Source organism: Cyprinus carpio, chromosome B4, assembly GCF_018340385.1.
Source record: "Cyprinus carpio isolate SPL01 chromosome B4, ASM1834038v1, whole genome shotgun sequence".
Classification (NCBI taxonomy): Eukaryota; Metazoa; Chordata; class Actinopteri; order Cypriniformes; family Cyprinidae; genus Cyprinus; species Cyprinus carpio.
Window position 1 is genome coordinate 6,708,179 of NC_056600.1, and position 16,811 is coordinate 6,724,989.

The window sequence follows — 16,811 nt, forward strand, 5'->3', positions numbered from 1 at the left end:
ACATTGTCAGTGAACACAATCCACTGTGCCATTCGCTGTTACCGGCTAAAACTCTATAGGTCAAAAAAGAAGCCATATCTAAACATGATCCAGAAGCGCAGGCGTTTTCTCTGGGCCAAGGCTCATTTAAAATGGACTGTGGCAAAATGGAAAACTGTTCTGTGGTCAGACGAATCAAAATTTAAAGTTCTTTTCGGAAAACTGGGACGCCATGTCATCCGGACTAAAGAGGACAAGGACAACCCAAGTTGTCATCAGCGCTCAGTTCAGAAGCCTGCATCTCTAATGGTATGGGGCTGCATGAGTGCGTGTGGCATGGGCAGCTTACACATCTGGAGAGGCACCATCAATTCTGAAAGGTATATCCAAGTTCTAGAACAACATATGCTCCCATCCAGACGTCGTCTCTTTCAGGGAAGACCTCGCATTTCCCAAACATGACAATGCCAGACCACATACTGCATCAATTACAACATCATGGCTGCGTAGAAGAAGGATCCGGGTACTGAAATGGCCAGCCTGCAGTCCAGATCTTTCACCCACAGAAAACATTTGGTTCATCATAAAGAGGAAGATGCGACAAAGAAGACCTAAGACAGTTGAGCAACTAGAAGCCTGTATTAGACAAGAATGGGACAACATTCCTATTCCTAAACTTGAGCAACTTGTCTCCTCAGTCCCCAGGTGTTTGCAGACTGTTATAAAAAGAAGAGGGGATGCCACCATAGACTGTAAAAAAATATGGACGTAGTGTCCGTGACGTCACTCATAGACTCCTCAATAGCGGTTTTGAAGCTCAAAGTGTACAGAGCGGGCCGTCGCCATCTTGGCAGTGTGTCACTGCGTGACTCTCCCAGATAATTGAAAATGGGCAAAAAGGAGGGAGCTGGTTGCTGAAGCCACGCCCACCTAGCGCGACGGCATTGTCAGCAGCGGCAATCCACCTGTCACTCAAGTGGCCACGCCCTTAATTATGCAGAACTTTAAGGCTTAATAGAATTTAAACGGATGAGTTCTAAAAAAAATTCACCCCCCTTACAGTTGTCATGAAGGGCAAAATTAGCAATATAGACCAAAATCATTTTTTGAACCAGGCTGTAAACATGTTTTTTTCTGCTGTAAAGTTGTGCATTTTAACATGGGGAGTCTATGAGACTGACTCCCTTTTGCAGCCAGCCTCAAGCGGCCAGTCGATGAATTACAGTTTTAGTCACTTCCTTATTGGCTTCACGAGAGAGAGCGCGAGGTTGCCGCTCGGATGCCACACAGTGGTAAACATGGCCTTGTCCCAACTTTTTTGAGTTGTGTTGATGCCATGAAATTTAAAATCAACTTATTTTCTCAGTTTAAACATTTGATATGTCATCTATGTTGTATTCTGAATAAAATATTGAAATGTGAAACTTCCACATTGCATTCTGTTTTTATTCACAATTTGTACAGTGTCCAAACTTTTTTGGAATTGGGTTTGTAGAAGTTTCTCCTTCTCTTACCCCCTGAGAAAGCTGATAGGTTTGGTTGTATTTCCACATGTTGTCCAAGACCAGATCCACTACGTCCGGATCAGGTGCCTCTCCGTGAAAAGGCAAACCCATCAGACTGGCCATCCGGATCAGCAGTCCAGGAATCTCCCGCAGCTGCTGCCGGGTGCTTTCCACCCTATACGTCCAGGCGTGATCTACAAGAAACACACTACAAACCAAGTGTGAAGAGTGAAAAATACATTTTCAAAATCAACAAAACCAAAAGTTCCTGATGCTCAAACAGTTGACCATGGTGCTAGCAAATGCAAGGCCATGGGTTTTAGTAAATTAAACAGTACATAACATAATAAAAATAACAATAACAGCAATTGAAGGTGTTTATTTCCTCACCTTTACATATATTAATTATATAAGCACCAGAAAATAAAAAGTGTTGTCTAACACCCTAAGTTTCTTATCTTATCTTTTAGGGAAAGTTAGAGCCTAGTTACAGTCTCATGCCTTCAACTTTAAAAAAGAAACGATGTAGTTGTGTGTGTGTGTGTTATCATCTTTATTACAGGATAGGGCTAGGCAATATAGCTAAAACGTTTAACAACATTTTTCATTTGCTCTCAAAAAACTTAAAAAGGTTATTTATTGCACCCGTGAGGAAGTCAGTAGAATCATTGTTATGTACATACCTTTTGCACTGTGTTTTACACAAATGGAACATTTAAAAAGGTACCAACTTAAAAACTTAATAACTAAAATATTATGAGAATTAGCCTATTTTTAAGAAAGTGCAAAAGGTTTACTGATCTCACTGTACATTACCCAAAAACGGGTACAATATACAGTCGTGGCCAAAAGTTTTGAGAATTACATAAATATTGGAAATTGGAAAAGTTGCTGCTTAAGTTTTTATAATAGCAATTTGCATATACTCCAGAATGTTATGAAGAGTGATCAGATGAATTGCATAGTCCTTCTTTGCCATGAAAATTAACTTAATCCCAAAAAAACCTTTCCACTGCATTTCATTGCTGTCATTAAAGGACCTGCTGAGATCAATTTCAGTAATCATCTTGTTAACTCAGGTGAGAATGTTGACGAGCACAAGGCTGGAGATCATTATGTCAGGCTGATTGGGTTTAGAATGGCAGACTTGACATGTTAAAAGGGGGGTGATGCTTGAAATCATTGTTCTTCCATTGTTAACCATGGTGACCTGCAAAGAAACGCGTGCAGCCATCATTGCATTGCATAAAAATGGCTTCACAGGCAAGGATATTGTGGCTACTAAGATTGCATCTAAATCAACAATTTATAGGTTCATCAAGAACTTCAAGGAAAGAGGTTCAATTCTTGTAAAGAAGGTTTCAGCCTAGAAATGAAAAGCACAGGAACTCATTAGTGAGTCAAGCTGCAATATCATGACAAAATCATTGTTTAAGTGGCTCGGGGACCAGAATGTTGAAATTTTGGGTCCATGGCCTGGAAACTCCCCAGATCTTAACCCCATTGAGAACTTGTTGTCAATCCTCAAGAGGCGGGTGGACAAACAAAAACCCACTAATTCTGACAAACTCCAAGAAGTTATTATGAAAGAATGGGTTGCTATCAGTCAGGATTTGGCTCAGAAGTTGATTGAGAGCATGCCCAGTCGAATCTGCAGAGGTCCTGAAAAAGAAGGACCAACACTGCAAATACTGACTCTTTGCATAAATGTCATGTAATTGTCGATAAAAGCCTTTGAAACGTATGAAGTGCTTGTAATAATATTTCAGTACATCACAGAAACAACTGAAACAAAGATCTAAAAGCAGTTTAGCAGCAAACTTTTTGAAAACTAATATTTATGTAATTCTCAAAACTTCTGGCCACGACTGTATATGTATTTTTTTTTATTACATTTTTTACAAATGAATAGCCCACTTAAACAATGTCACATTAGTTTCTATCACAATGATAAAAAAAAAAAAAAAACAGTTAACCACATACATTTATTTTAGTGCATATTTAGCCACTCGTGTGTTTCCTCTCTATCTGCAGTCCAGAGTAAGGACGTTCAATGTACCTTGACCTTCCTCTTTATTATCCCAAAAATTCCCTAGTGAACGTCAGAAATCCTATATATATGTACCAGATATTTTTCCTTTAGTCAGGCAGTCAAGTGATCTTATTGGAAGCATTTTGAGGTTTGTGATGATAAAAGGATAATGGCTCACTGCTGCCCTCACCTGGTGGGATCAGCAGCCTACAGGCCATTTTCTCTGGCCTCATTTACTTTATAAGTCAGCTCATCTCCAGGATTGACCCTCCGTTCATTCTCCTCACCCTCCTTTGCTTCCACCTGCATGATCCCAAACACCTCACCAGCATCAAATACCTAAAAGAGAAAAGAAGTGGATACATTTACCTGTCCATACTAACAGTTCAATCAACGCTGGAGTACCTGGTTTTATACATAGAACACCAAGCCAAGTATTTTGAAGACGTCTTAATTAATATTTCAAATGTCACAAAAGTACGATTATTTCCAGACACTGTCAAACTGGCACTGAAGTGATGGCTGTGTATTTACCTCGCTGGTAAGTTTTAAACGCAGACTCTTCCAGTGAAGATGAGGGATTCTCGTCGCGTTTAAAGCAGGACTGTGCTGAGAGAGGAAGAGCTGATACTCTTCATCCTCTTCTCCATTCTCATTACCGTTCTGCATCTTGATAGTTTTCTTTCTGACAACTCACACGTTAACCGTGCAGCGGTGCATCATGGGAAACAGGTTTAAAGTGCCGCACAGCGTATGATTTACTGTGTTGTGTGGTAAAAAAAAAAATAGTTCGATCATTTTACGCCGAGTTTAAGTTTGCAAAGTGGTCAAAACAATGAGAGACAGTATACAATGAATGTATTACTCTTTCAGGTTACTCTGAATTAAGTTAACGTTACACTGTGTAAAACATAAGGTAACTTGGTTAGAGCCATTAACTTTCTAGATAACGTTACGTTACATAAATTAATTTATTATCGTACTAGTAGATTAGCTTCAGGAAATTAATATATATAATATATATAAGACAAACAACACAATAATATTACTTTAGATGTATCAAATTAGTTAAATATTAAGCTACAAATCAGCATTTATCTGACGTTATTTTCTCTCATCGTCGTCCTTTACTGGTTCGTTGTTCCTCCAGTCTGTTTTTTTTTTTTTCTTGCGTTAACTGGAGACACCTGAGTTTCTGTTAATCTATAAAACACTTTATGCCCAGAGTATGTATAAAAATCAATACTAAACTCACCCGAGACTATTTTTATTGCACTCTGTAACCGCCATGAGACGCAGGATGGCGCCTTTTAGAGACCGCGCGCGGATTGATACGAGACGCGGAGTTAAAGTAGTAACGGTCACTAGGGAAAATATTTTCACCTCTGTCAGAATGAGTCAGTGCTGCGATTGACCAATCAGAATGAAGTATTTCAGAAAGCCGCATAGCATTTTGTATGTTTATATGTCTTCTCTTGTTATGCAAAATATAAACACATTATATCATGTACTTTCGTATTTTAAAATTTTCATTACCATTTTGCTTTAAAAATGTCACTATTTGCCAAGAAAGTGCTGAAGGCTGAGAAAGGAAGATGAACAGGCTCTATGATGCATGTTATATGAAACCAAATGCACCGGAATAGACTTCCAGGAGCATTTTTTTTTTCCTTTGTAAGGGTAATTTTTTACAACAATATAATTTAATATAATTACCTTATTAAATGCTTCTGTCGTTTTTGTCAAATATTAAAATATAACCAGTTTCTTCAGTCAATCACAATACTATAGACCGCATTTAAAATTATTAACACAGGCTGTTTAATGCTGATCATGTACTGTATGTGGATTTACACAAAAAGAGCATAATGTAAATAGCTTAGAAATGAAAAGCACAGGAACTCATTAGTGAGTCAAGCTGCAATATCATGACAAAATCATTGTTTATTAATGCCCTTGATATTGTAATAATGATTATTAATTTTGATTAATAGAAAGTTTTTTTTTTTTTTTGAGGGGGAGCATCTCATATTCTGGTCTGTGATAAACATAACTATACTTTGACATTCTGTTGTACAAGGTAAACTGAACACACTCACACCCCACACATTCCTATATGTATTAACATATATGGAAAAAATAAAATTCAAAATTTGTGTTTTCTGCACAGGTGTGTGTAATTTGCATTGTAGAACAAAAGGTAAAGCATCGTCAAGTTGTTGACATTATTTTACTCATTAATTGAATAAAATATAGGAATCTTGAGGGAAGCGGTGTAGAATTAGTCTTTATTTGTCAGGTTATGTCATCACAACTAATCCACTCTATTCCCAGGGAAAGATAGAACTGAAAACTGAAATAAAATGTGCATCTTGAGCTGAGATTGATTCAGAGGATTTTTTTATTTTATATATATATATATATATATATATATATATATATGTGTTACTGTGTGTGCGTGTGTGTGCGTGATTTCCATAATGTGTGTACATGTATATATTATACTTAAGGAGCTTTTTGGACTTCACGTCCACAATTTTTTGTGTTGTGTCATTAGTTGTGTCTTAAATTGTTTAATAATTATTACACAAATACTAAAACTGTACATTTCATGATTATTTATTTTACTTTATAATTTACTATTAATTTATTCTTCATTTTTGTCTATTCTGTATTATTCCACCCTTGATATTACATATTCTTCTTGCTATTATTAATCTATTGTTATTCATTTATTTATTATGGTATTATACATATTATACATTATAATCTATTATATCACTTATGTTATTGTACTGTTGTACTCACTTTTTATATTATTCACCTTACTACAAATTGTACTACATATACTTTTTAATATTAAATAACACTTTTACTATATTTTTACTGTGCGCTGTATAGTGTATAATATTTTACCACTGTAACTAAGTTTTACTGGATCCATAAAGGCTTATCAGTTGCATTTGTTATTGTTTGTTGTGGAGTTTATCTGTATAGAGTGCTATCAAAATAAAAAGCAGACTACCAGCGTGTCACTTTTTGATTTGTATTCGCTGGTTTTATTCAATTTTCTCAATGAAAATAAATAATCATTAAATAAATATTAATTAGTTTATTTATTTTTTTTGTCCCCCCCCCCCAGTATTTCAAAGGGAATGAGTCGTGTTTTGTAGCACAAATAAAGCTAAAATGTTGGGGTTGAGCACAGAGAAAGCAATGAAACAACTTAATTTCATTTAATGTACATTCAAATTACATTACATGTATATGTTACAGTTATGCTACACTAACATTAGAATTGTAAAGTGGAAAAATCAACAAAATCAACAAGTGTGAGCTTTCGCAGCTTCTTACGAAAATTTATAATTTTCCAAACCTAACTAAATGACTGGAGGCAAAGTTATTTTTAACTGCATGTAGATCACAAACCTCTGAAATCGGTTGATAAATGTAAATGTTATCGTGTTTTAATCCAGAAAAAACCGCAGCTCCCTCGTTTACTTCAATTTATTTTTAAGGCAGTCTTGCCCTCACAAACATGGCGGACGCGTTGACGTATCGCAGCAACGGCTCAAAGCGGGCAATGAGGCTGCTAGGTATTTATGTCTATGATTGATGGGACTGTCCTGTGGGTCGACAGAGGAAGCTGTTGAAGTCATCTGGAAAAGTCCAGTTGTAACTATCAAGGTTGCTGGCAGAATGAGGCATGTGTTCGTTGTAGTTTGAGACAGGCATATGTAAATCAACTATTGGTGGTTCACTCAAACATCTTCTCAAAGGGGCACCACTGCAAAATAAACAAGACGACATTCAAGACATTCAAAACATTGATCTCTTATGCTTATTAGACTCTAGGTAAAACTTATCTTTCATATTAAAAAAAAAAAAACAATAAGATGTTTTTATATAATAACCTTGTAAGGTTAATATAGTACGACTTGCATATTATTGCTCATTTGTTGGTTTTGATTGCTTCTATTGTCATCATTTGTAAGTCTCTTTGGATAAAAGCGTCTGCTAAATGACTAAATGTAAATGTTTTATCAGCTGTTTGACGGCACCCATTCACTGCAGAGGGTCCATTGGTGAGCAAGTGATGTAATGCTAAACTTCCCCAAATCTGTTCTGATGAAGAAACTAAATCTAGGATGGCCTGAGGGTAGAGTACATTTTCAGCATATTTAAATTTTTAGTTAACTACTCCTTTAATAGTCGCCTTCAATAATTCCTGAGGGATTTTACCTGCTTGTCTCTGATGCTGCACCTTTCCATGCCAGTCTATAAACACCGCCTGCTACCTCAGCAAGCCAGCGCACATCTGCAGGGACTTCCGGGATCCATTCCCAAAACCTTCCAAACACAGACAAAATTAAAAACTCCTCTGGATACAACATTTGTGACATGCACTCAAATATTTACAGTTGTGTTGCTTAATATTTCTGCAAACCGTTTTTTCACGATTCCTTGATGAATAGAAAGTTCAAACGAACAGCATTTATTTGAAATATCAATATTTGTAATATTAATATCAATCAATATTTGTAACATTACAAATGTCTTCACTGTCCCCGTCTTTATAATCCATTTAATGCAACCTTGCTGAACAGAAAGTTACATTTAAAAACATTACTGACCCCATGGTAGTGTATTAAAAGTGCAATTAATAGAATAATATGTTCTGATTAGTAAACAATGTTAAATGATGATATTGACCTCTGCGCTGCAGAGTACGCTGATTCCACTGGCAGAGTGTACGGCATCAGCATGTAGGATGCCACACGTAACGGCAGAAAACCAGACACTTGTGCCAGCAGGCCGTGCTTTTCTCTGCAGGCATCGCAAAAAACTGTAAACACATGCACATAGTACAGTATGAAGTTAACATTCTTCAGCTTTAAAAGTACATTTAAGTATAAAGCAAGTTTTTTTCGTATTTGTCATCCTTTCTGCTTGTGTGTAAACGTGATTGACACAACGTTGGGTTGCATTTATTTTTTAACAACCGAAAAGTTCAGACTCTGTGTGCAAAAACCTTTACTCTACCTTTCTTAATGGGGGTTGGCAGGTTATTGACAAGTTGTTCGTCCAACCACCAGTGGTGTTTTCTCAAGAGGCGGAGTCTCCGCAGCACCCACTCTTTTGTGGTTTCCGTCACGACTGGATTCCTATTGCCTGGACAGCAGCAGGTGGGCGTGGTCTGAATCAAAGCCACGTCTGCTCTTGGACATGCTGCCGTTAGCAAATCTATAAAGAGACCTCACCGTTTCTTCTAAACCGCAACAAATATCATATTTGGCATAATGCAAAAATGAACATTAGAGATAAAGTGACACAAGAGATAAGGAGCACTCACTGTTTTCCTGGAGAAATCGGAGGGCGTCTTTATACCCGCTTTGACACATTTCTGCTAGCACCTGCCAATCACATGCACAGACATTTCATTGTGTGATAGATATGATTTAATTAGTTATTGTGCCGTGTCAAGCTTCCTGGTCAGAAATGACAGGCCTATTAAAAATTGCTTGTAAATTTCTTATTACGCTATATTACCACCACAGCTTAGATTCAATCTTTTTGTCAGCTTGTTTTCTTTCAATTAGCACAGGTTTGTAAGTCTTTTTGGAACTCATTGCTTATAGGCCTCAATGATCTGAGCTTATTTTGCCAATGTTTACTCAAATACTGAGGTGCATAAGCTCTGATCAGTAAGGGTTAAACAATGCTTAGACAATTATGAAAATTAATGACTCCAATTAAATACTGTAAATACTGTACTGGGATTTTTTTTTACTATACTTAACTCATTTAAAACCAAACAGAAATGAAAGAAATTATCACAACAAGTTAAAAGGATGAAAGTTACTCCACATTATATTCATATTAATGTCTTATGTTACTCATATCTCAAGTCTTATTCATTTATTCTCTTTTATTATTATTAATTTAATTTATACTCATATTCCATTGACACAGTACTTTATTTTAAGATTTGACATATAAAGGTACATCTTGTTATGATTGAAAGATGTTTATAGGATGATGGAAAAGTATTCTCAGATTTATTTTTTTAATGCAAGGATATATCTTCTCTCTTTTTTTGGTACCAAGTGTTCTTTTCCAAGAGTTGGTATTTGCAAAGTGAAATTTGAAGATTGCAAAGATCTGCTGTTTCTGCTCAAACGGTGTAAAACCACAGCACCATCTTTATTTTTATCTGATCTTATCTATTGCCTATTGACGTCATGCCAACGTGACCTAGCTTTGACCTAGCTTTAAGGTGGAGAAAAACATTTGGCAAGACACATGTTGTGACACAATGGATAAATTCCTTTGATCAAACATAAATATCTTGTTATGCTGTAAGAGGATGTAAGTCTAATATATATATCTCCAACTGGACTGAAAGACTTCTGCCTGTATCTCTCTGTGCATCAAAGAGCTTAAAGACAGAGCAGCATTTAACATCATGTTTTTTAAAGGCTGAATACACAATACAGACAGCTCATGCATACCATTCTTACTTCACTTAGGTATGTGAATGTGTGTGTTTGGTGTACTTACTTTAGGCTCTGGGGGAAACAATGCTTTGCTCAGTCTGTACATGTTGTCTAGATTTACTTGTATGCTGGTGTTTGTGAAACGCAGTTCGTGGAAGCTGGTGGAATTGTCTTTTGGACAGATGTCACTCTCTCCTGAGAATGGAGAAATGGTGATGGTGTTTTTCAGCTCGGACTGGGGCAGATTATCACTGATCCCACCATCCACATAACGCTGATGAGAAAGAAAAACTGAGAGATATGTGTATGTAAAATTTTTATATATATAAAAAAAAAAAAAAATATATATATATATATATATAAAAAAAATATATATATATATAGTTTATATATATATAATTATATATATATATATATATATAAAGAATATTTACATTATTTTATATACAGGCTTTTATATATGTAGTTGTACACATTTCTTTCTGAAATACAAATATTTAAAATATAAGTAGAAATATCATGCGCAGTTTCTATTAATGTCATAAACAGTATATATAATATTTATACATTTTATTTGCTTAAAATAATTTTAGCATAGTATGTCAAGATTACCCACAAAATTTGACTTTGCTTCTCTTCTACTGTTATTTTTAAATTTGAACAATAAAGAACAATAAAATAAATATAAATTGTAGAACCACTATTTTTATTTTTAATAACAGAGCTTTAAGACCCATATTTTTCATTAGTAAAATTTAAGTATTACATTTATAATGTTTAAAATAATATATAAATGTATATACATTAAAACACATCCATCTTAAACCATCCAGCCTTCCTAACAATTAAATGATAGCTAGCCAGATACTAGTTAGCAGTAGTAGTTCCTGATGGGAAGTTTATTGTTTGTAATGAGCCAATTGGGATTTCCAGGCTATTGCAAGTGTCAGTGTGGCTCAGTTGAAGGTGGGCTGATCAGGACTGACCAGCAGTAAGGTGGTGGTGTGATCAGACCAAAAGACCTGCATAACAACCTTTATTTGTCCTTTTAATAGACCAACTTCACAGCCAAACTTTACTCAATAGACCACTTTAGTCACAGCCTAATCTACTTAAAGTTTTGATAGATTCATTAATCTGGGTTTAATTTTTCAATGTAAGTCATGATTAGTAATTGGCATGTGTATGAATAAAGTATCATCTGTATTACCTAATTAAGTTGAGGTTTCTAATGAAACAATTATTCCATAGTAACCAAATAATGAACACTTCTGGGTTGTAAGTGTTAATACAAACAGAGCTGAACCTTTATTTGAACTGTTTGACCTCTCAACTCTTTCTATGCATTGAAGTCTCCTCCCCTTTCTAAAGAACAAGTACACAATGTACAGGCTATGGGGTTGAGGGAGGGTTCATTCAGACACACTGAGTAACAGCTCTACAAGAAAATCTTGATCAAAGCAATTAGCGTATTTAATTCTCTTATTGAGGCCAGTGTTAGTTCACTTTTCCCCAGTGTCTGAATTCTTTGAAGTAAGTGCAATGAACTTGTTGCAATGTCCTAATTCTTCCATGTGAAATAATCCAACTTCCCAGCCGTGTCACCTCATACAGTGCCTCATGGATTGGCTTTAAAGTTATTAACTTTGATACTTACCACACCACGGAAGGCAGGAGGAATTAAACCACAATATACAGGAATGAAACAGCTGCAGATAAGAGCCTGGAAATGAAAAGAAAGCAGAAAGCAAAGATAGAGAGAGAAACACAGATGCAAAACAAAGACAAAGTAAAGACACTGTGTTCTTTTAGTATTATTTCTATACTATTACAGTATTTTTATTAATATTCTGAATTAGCTTTTATTTAAAAAAAATTCATATTCATTTTAATTTTACATTTTAGTTATGTGTATATTTTGCTTTTGTATTTTTATTACTTTTAAAAAATATTTAGCTTTAATTTATTTTTATTTTAATTTGCCAAAGCCACATTTCTTATTTTCAGGGTTTTGTTTAAGTTGAGCTTTTCATCAAATATTTTTTATGAATTTTCTGCTTTATTTCAATTTATTCTCTCTCTCTCTCTCTATATATATATATTTCAATTTATTATTTTTAATGTATATTTTAGTTAAAAACTAGCAGCTATTTTAATTCCAAATTCCAAAAATCCACTGATTTTGAGGGAAACCTGATTCTGCAGATTTAAACTGAGCTCTTATTGATAGCTATAACCACAATATTTAACAAATTAACATGCAAGGGGTTTTGGCTGATGATTCTTGGGAACTCCTATAATAAAATGATACGACCTAATTTTTAGAGAGAATTTACCAGAATATTAAGTGTGATTAAGTGTGTCATTTTATGGCCCCATTAAATCATATAGATAAAAGAACATAAAAGTGGGTTATCAGAATAATATAAAGTGGTGACAGGAAATCAAATTCTGAGCTGTTTCTATGGTAAAGTGATGCTCTAACCTGGATGAGTTCATCTTTGGAGCTGAAGTCTGATACCAGAACGTTTTGGCCATCCATGACGCGTGTGAGGGATATACACAGTCGACCAGAGGCCAGCGTGTGTGCATTGGACGGAAGGTCGCGATAGAGGCCTCCACGTATCACCTTGACTATGTTAAATGTTGGGTGCAAAGGGCCCAGATTACGCTTCCGTGCCTCCTTGGCAACATTGATTACATCTTCACAACATTTCTCTGCATCAGTGGAAAGAAACAGACACAAAAAATGAACTAAGCAATACACAGGAAAGATGAAAAGGAAGTCAAGAACATAAGATTAACCAAAATAAAAAATTAAAAAACTGTAATGCAGACATATTAAACATAATTTTTTCATCTTTAATCTTGACAATACACACAATCTCTGAACCTGTAATAAACCAAAGGTTGATTAGAGTCTGAATTAGCTTTCTGGTTCAGATATTACATGAAAGTGAAAGAATGAAGTCATGCAGATATCACACAGACACGCACAAACAACAGCAGTTTACAGTTCTTTGTTCAGTACTGCAACAAGAAAACCCAGTAACCCATTTCTACACTTTCCACTTGTCTTCCTCTGAGTCTTGCTTATATAGCCAGTGGAAACAGCTCCTGGATTACACATGCAGAGGATCGGCTATAAAATGAAATGCTATAATAAAATTCAGATGGCATAGTACAAATATTTTGGGCTTGAAACATGAGGTCATTAAATAAATAAGTTAACTGAAATGCAAAATAATACTAAAATGGCTAAAACTAAAAATATATTAAAATAATATAGAAATGTAAAACAAACATGAAAAATGCATGTAACAAATTACTGAATCTTTAACTGAAATCAAAATGAAAACTGAAAATATAAACCTAAAAGCTGATTCATTTAATAAATAAAATAAACTTTATTTGTTATACACCTTTCCTACTCATAACTTTGAATAAATACTATAATAGCATAGAAATAATACTAAAATAACACTGCTTTAACAAAAATGATGGTGTTGACAGGTACATAAACTTAATAATTTGATTGCTTAAATTAAACCATTAAAATAATAAATTTAAATAAAATAAAATTTTATTTTAATATAAATATAAATTTCTTTTTTATCAAAATAATAAATAGAAAAAAATGAATATTACAGGATTGTAGCAACTCATTACGTTATAACTGCACATAATGTAATAAGTATTACGTTATTATTGTAATAAAATGTACATAATGTAATAATTTTCTCAAAACGTAAAAAAATCTTGAGCTCATAATGTAATAACAATTATTACACTATAAGAAATGTATAAAATGACCAAAAAATGTTGTAATATTGTCATAATTATATGATTATACTTATAATAAAGTATAAGCAGCCAAGTATAAGGGACAGTCAGAATATTTGTGCTGTTATATATATATATATATATATATATAGGCTTAATAACAGCACAATATTCTGACTGTATATAACATCTCTTCTTATATATATATATATATATATATTATATAAGAGATAGATATATAGAGATAAATGCCAAAATAAATCTCAGACGTGAACATATTATTTGCTTTGCTTAGTCTTTCATGTACAAATTAATTTATTTTTAGAATTAATTTGTACATGAATGGATTAAGCAAAGTAAATATGTTCACGTCTGAGATTTATTTTGGGATTTATATAGAATAACTAAACTATAGCTGACCTTTAGTGAAGGGACATTGTGTTAGAATCATGAAAATCAAACAAACAAACAACAACAAAAACTCTTTAATTAAAATTCTTATAAAATTATAACTCGTCAAGTATTGCATGCCATTCCAGAGCAAAAGCAAAGGATCAGATTTTAATTAAAGATTACCAAAGCATTTTTTTTTTCAGAGGATTAACTTGCACAGATTAATTGTTGACCTTAAGACTAGCAATGTGCACTAACAAAATAAATATAGTAAATTTATATTTAATTTAAAATTTAACATAACATGCAACAACAGAGGTAACATAAAAATAAAATTTAATACATAAAAATAAATGCTAAAAATTATTGCTATTCAGTTTTGCCCCTACTAAATTCTATGTCCTTTGATTGAAGGCATTTTTTATGAACAAATTTGGAAAAAACAAATAAAAGTTTCCAAAGTCTAATGTAGCCTCAGGCAACGGCAGCACGGAGCACAAGTTAATGAACAATTCTTCACTTTAATACAAGTTATAACGTGAATGTACATCAGAGGATATGTTGAAAAATAAAGTACAACTTACAATCACACATCATTTCTGTGTCTATAAGCGGTTTTAACCAGGGAAATCATCAGTATAACAGCCTGTGAGGAATGTGTCAGTTATGTGACATTTATCTCAGGAAGATAAAACCATCTAATCATATCGCCAAAATTATAAATACATTAGGCCTATACATTTGTGTAGAATATAAACAAGTTTTTATAACAACCATTTAAATGACTATCCCCCGGTCTCACAGAAATACCAGACTAAAATGTAAATCTGAGCTGTATCAACTGAAAGAAACGTGCTCTTACTGTTCTTAAAATAGATCGGTGCCTTTACTTTGTCTCAAACTGTACACCATTAATGTTTTTTCTAAGGCACGTTTATAAAAATTACTGTTTTTATAACGTCCTAATTGAACTATGGCCTAATCCTGGCTTAGTCTAAGCCCTGTCTGTGAAACCAGGCTTATATCTCAAAAATTAAGCATGTCATAATCACAAAATTAGTAAGCTTTTCATAAAAAAAAATAAAAAAAAAATTACACAATGTAGCCTAATAAGCCAGAATGTAATACGTATTACATTATGTGCAGTTATTACATTATGAGTTGCTACACAGGACAACAGTAAATCTTTCAATACGTATATATTATATAAAGTAAATATTTATATGTGTGAATATGTGTCTGTGTGCATTTTGTTATCCATTAACCATCTTTTGAGTATCTGAGGAAAAAAATGCAAAAAATGTCTGTGAGCTACACATAAAAAATATTACTCATAAAACACTGGTGAGGTTCTGTATTTAACCACCACCCTAAATACGGTTATAGTTACTATAAAATATTTACTTAAAGTAAGCAAAATGCAGAAGTCCCCTAATCACCAGAAGAAACTTCAGAAGAACGACTCAAAACCTAGTAAGCTGTCTACACAAAAATCAGCCTTTTTGAGCACCAAAGCATCTAGTCAGGGTTTTGAAACCCTTCTTCATACCTAAACATGCCTCGGTAGTGAGCACGGATGCAGTGAGAGCCCCTGCGGAGGCTCCACAGATCTTAGTGGCCCCGCGGATCAGATAAGGCGCTTGCTCCAGAAGACAGCTCGCGACACCGATGTGATAGACCCCTAAAAAGCCGCATCCAGCGAACGAGAGATTCCAGCCTCCCTTTAAGTTTAAATCAAACATGACTGCGGCAAAGTCTCAGGCTGCTCCTGCTCGCGCTGTAACTATTATCATACCTTCCGTAAAGGTGTTTGTCTATCTTTGTGCAGAAGGAGGGGTAATGTGGTGTTTTGCTCTTGCGTCTGTCAGCACTGGAGCCAATGGGAAACTTGCCGCAGCCCAGTAGAAATAGAATCTCTGTTAGCAAATTCCTAAATAGGCTGGGCTTACACGTGGTAGTCTATATATATATATATACTGTTATGTATACTGTTCAACGTTGTCACGTGGTTGGTGCTACTTTTCTCAAGATTCGCCGGGACAGCCCAATCACAATCCTTTAAGATGATGACATTTAAAACAATTAAAAATTTCAGTTATTATTCAAGTACCAATACTTTTAAATCTCTAATACTAGTAGATTTAAACAATCATATTTCTTACAGTAAATTGTCTCCAGTGTGGCAAAAATCGCTCTAAGATTTTAATATTTTTTTCTACGAGACATTAAACGTTATTCGTGTTTATTTAACACTATAATTTGATATTCATTTATAACAAACATTGGTCTGCATTATATAAGTGCTAAATACATACACATATAGGCTATTTGATACTACTATACGTGGCTACTACTCATTCATATTTAAGTGTATATCCACAATGCAATATTTGCTAATGACTTATCAATTAAAATTTAAATGCCATATAATGGTTATGAGAAAGCAGACAAACGTGATAAACAGAGTATAGCATTAATACAAGATTGGATTACTTAGCAACCACATTTTTATTGTTTTACTTTTAGAAACGTGTTGTTTATTTACAAGAGCGATGAACATCCGGCCTGCTCGAGGAACCGCCCAGGCGACTGGTGCTGATGCTGAGAGAATCCCATTACATC

The 16,811-nt window shown here is 34.3% G+C and overlaps 1 protein-coding gene and 1 pseudogene across 1 annotated transcript; both read right to left on the minus strand.

Moving 5' to 3' along the window:
- Positions 1-5,139, minus strand: part of LOC109112026 — a 39,883-nt pseudogene extending 34,744 nt beyond the window's left edge.
- A 1,511-nt stretch (positions 5,140-6,650) lies between these two features.
- On the minus strand, positions 6,651-16,091 carry LOC109112031 (patatin-like phospholipase domain-containing protein 2). Its single transcript, XM_042721751.1, has 9 exons — positions 15,739-16,091; positions 12,499-12,731; positions 11,671-11,736; positions 10,078-10,287; positions 8,870-8,930; positions 8,560-8,760; positions 8,230-8,362; positions 7,759-7,866; positions 6,651-7,303 (listed from the first exon to the last, which is right to left on the minus strand). Exons 1-9 carry the CDS (start codon positions 15,929-15,931, stop codon positions 7,123-7,125), a joined length of 1,386 nt encoding a protein of 461 aa, XP_042577685.1. The 5' UTR covers positions 15,932-16,091; the 3' UTR covers positions 6,651-7,122.
- Between the last annotated feature and the right edge of the window lie 720 nt (positions 16,092-16,811).

What these genes read in the sequence shown, in the direction of transcription:
- LOC109112031 (XM_042721751.1), bottom strand. Translation starts at nt 15,931, where the DNA reads ATGTTTGATTTAAACTTAAAGGGAGGCTGGAATCTCTCGTTCGCTGGA. An exon ending in CACTACCGAGGCATGTTTAG is followed by an intron (nt 12,732 to 15,738) that starts GTATGAAGAAGG and finishes CCACTGATGCAG; the next exon opens with AGAAATGTTGTGAAGATGTA. An exon ending in CTCCTGCCTTCCGTGGTGTG is followed by an intron (nt 10,288 to 11,670) that starts GTAAGTATCAAA and finishes CTTTCTCATCAG; the next exon opens with CGTTATGTGGATGGTGGGAT.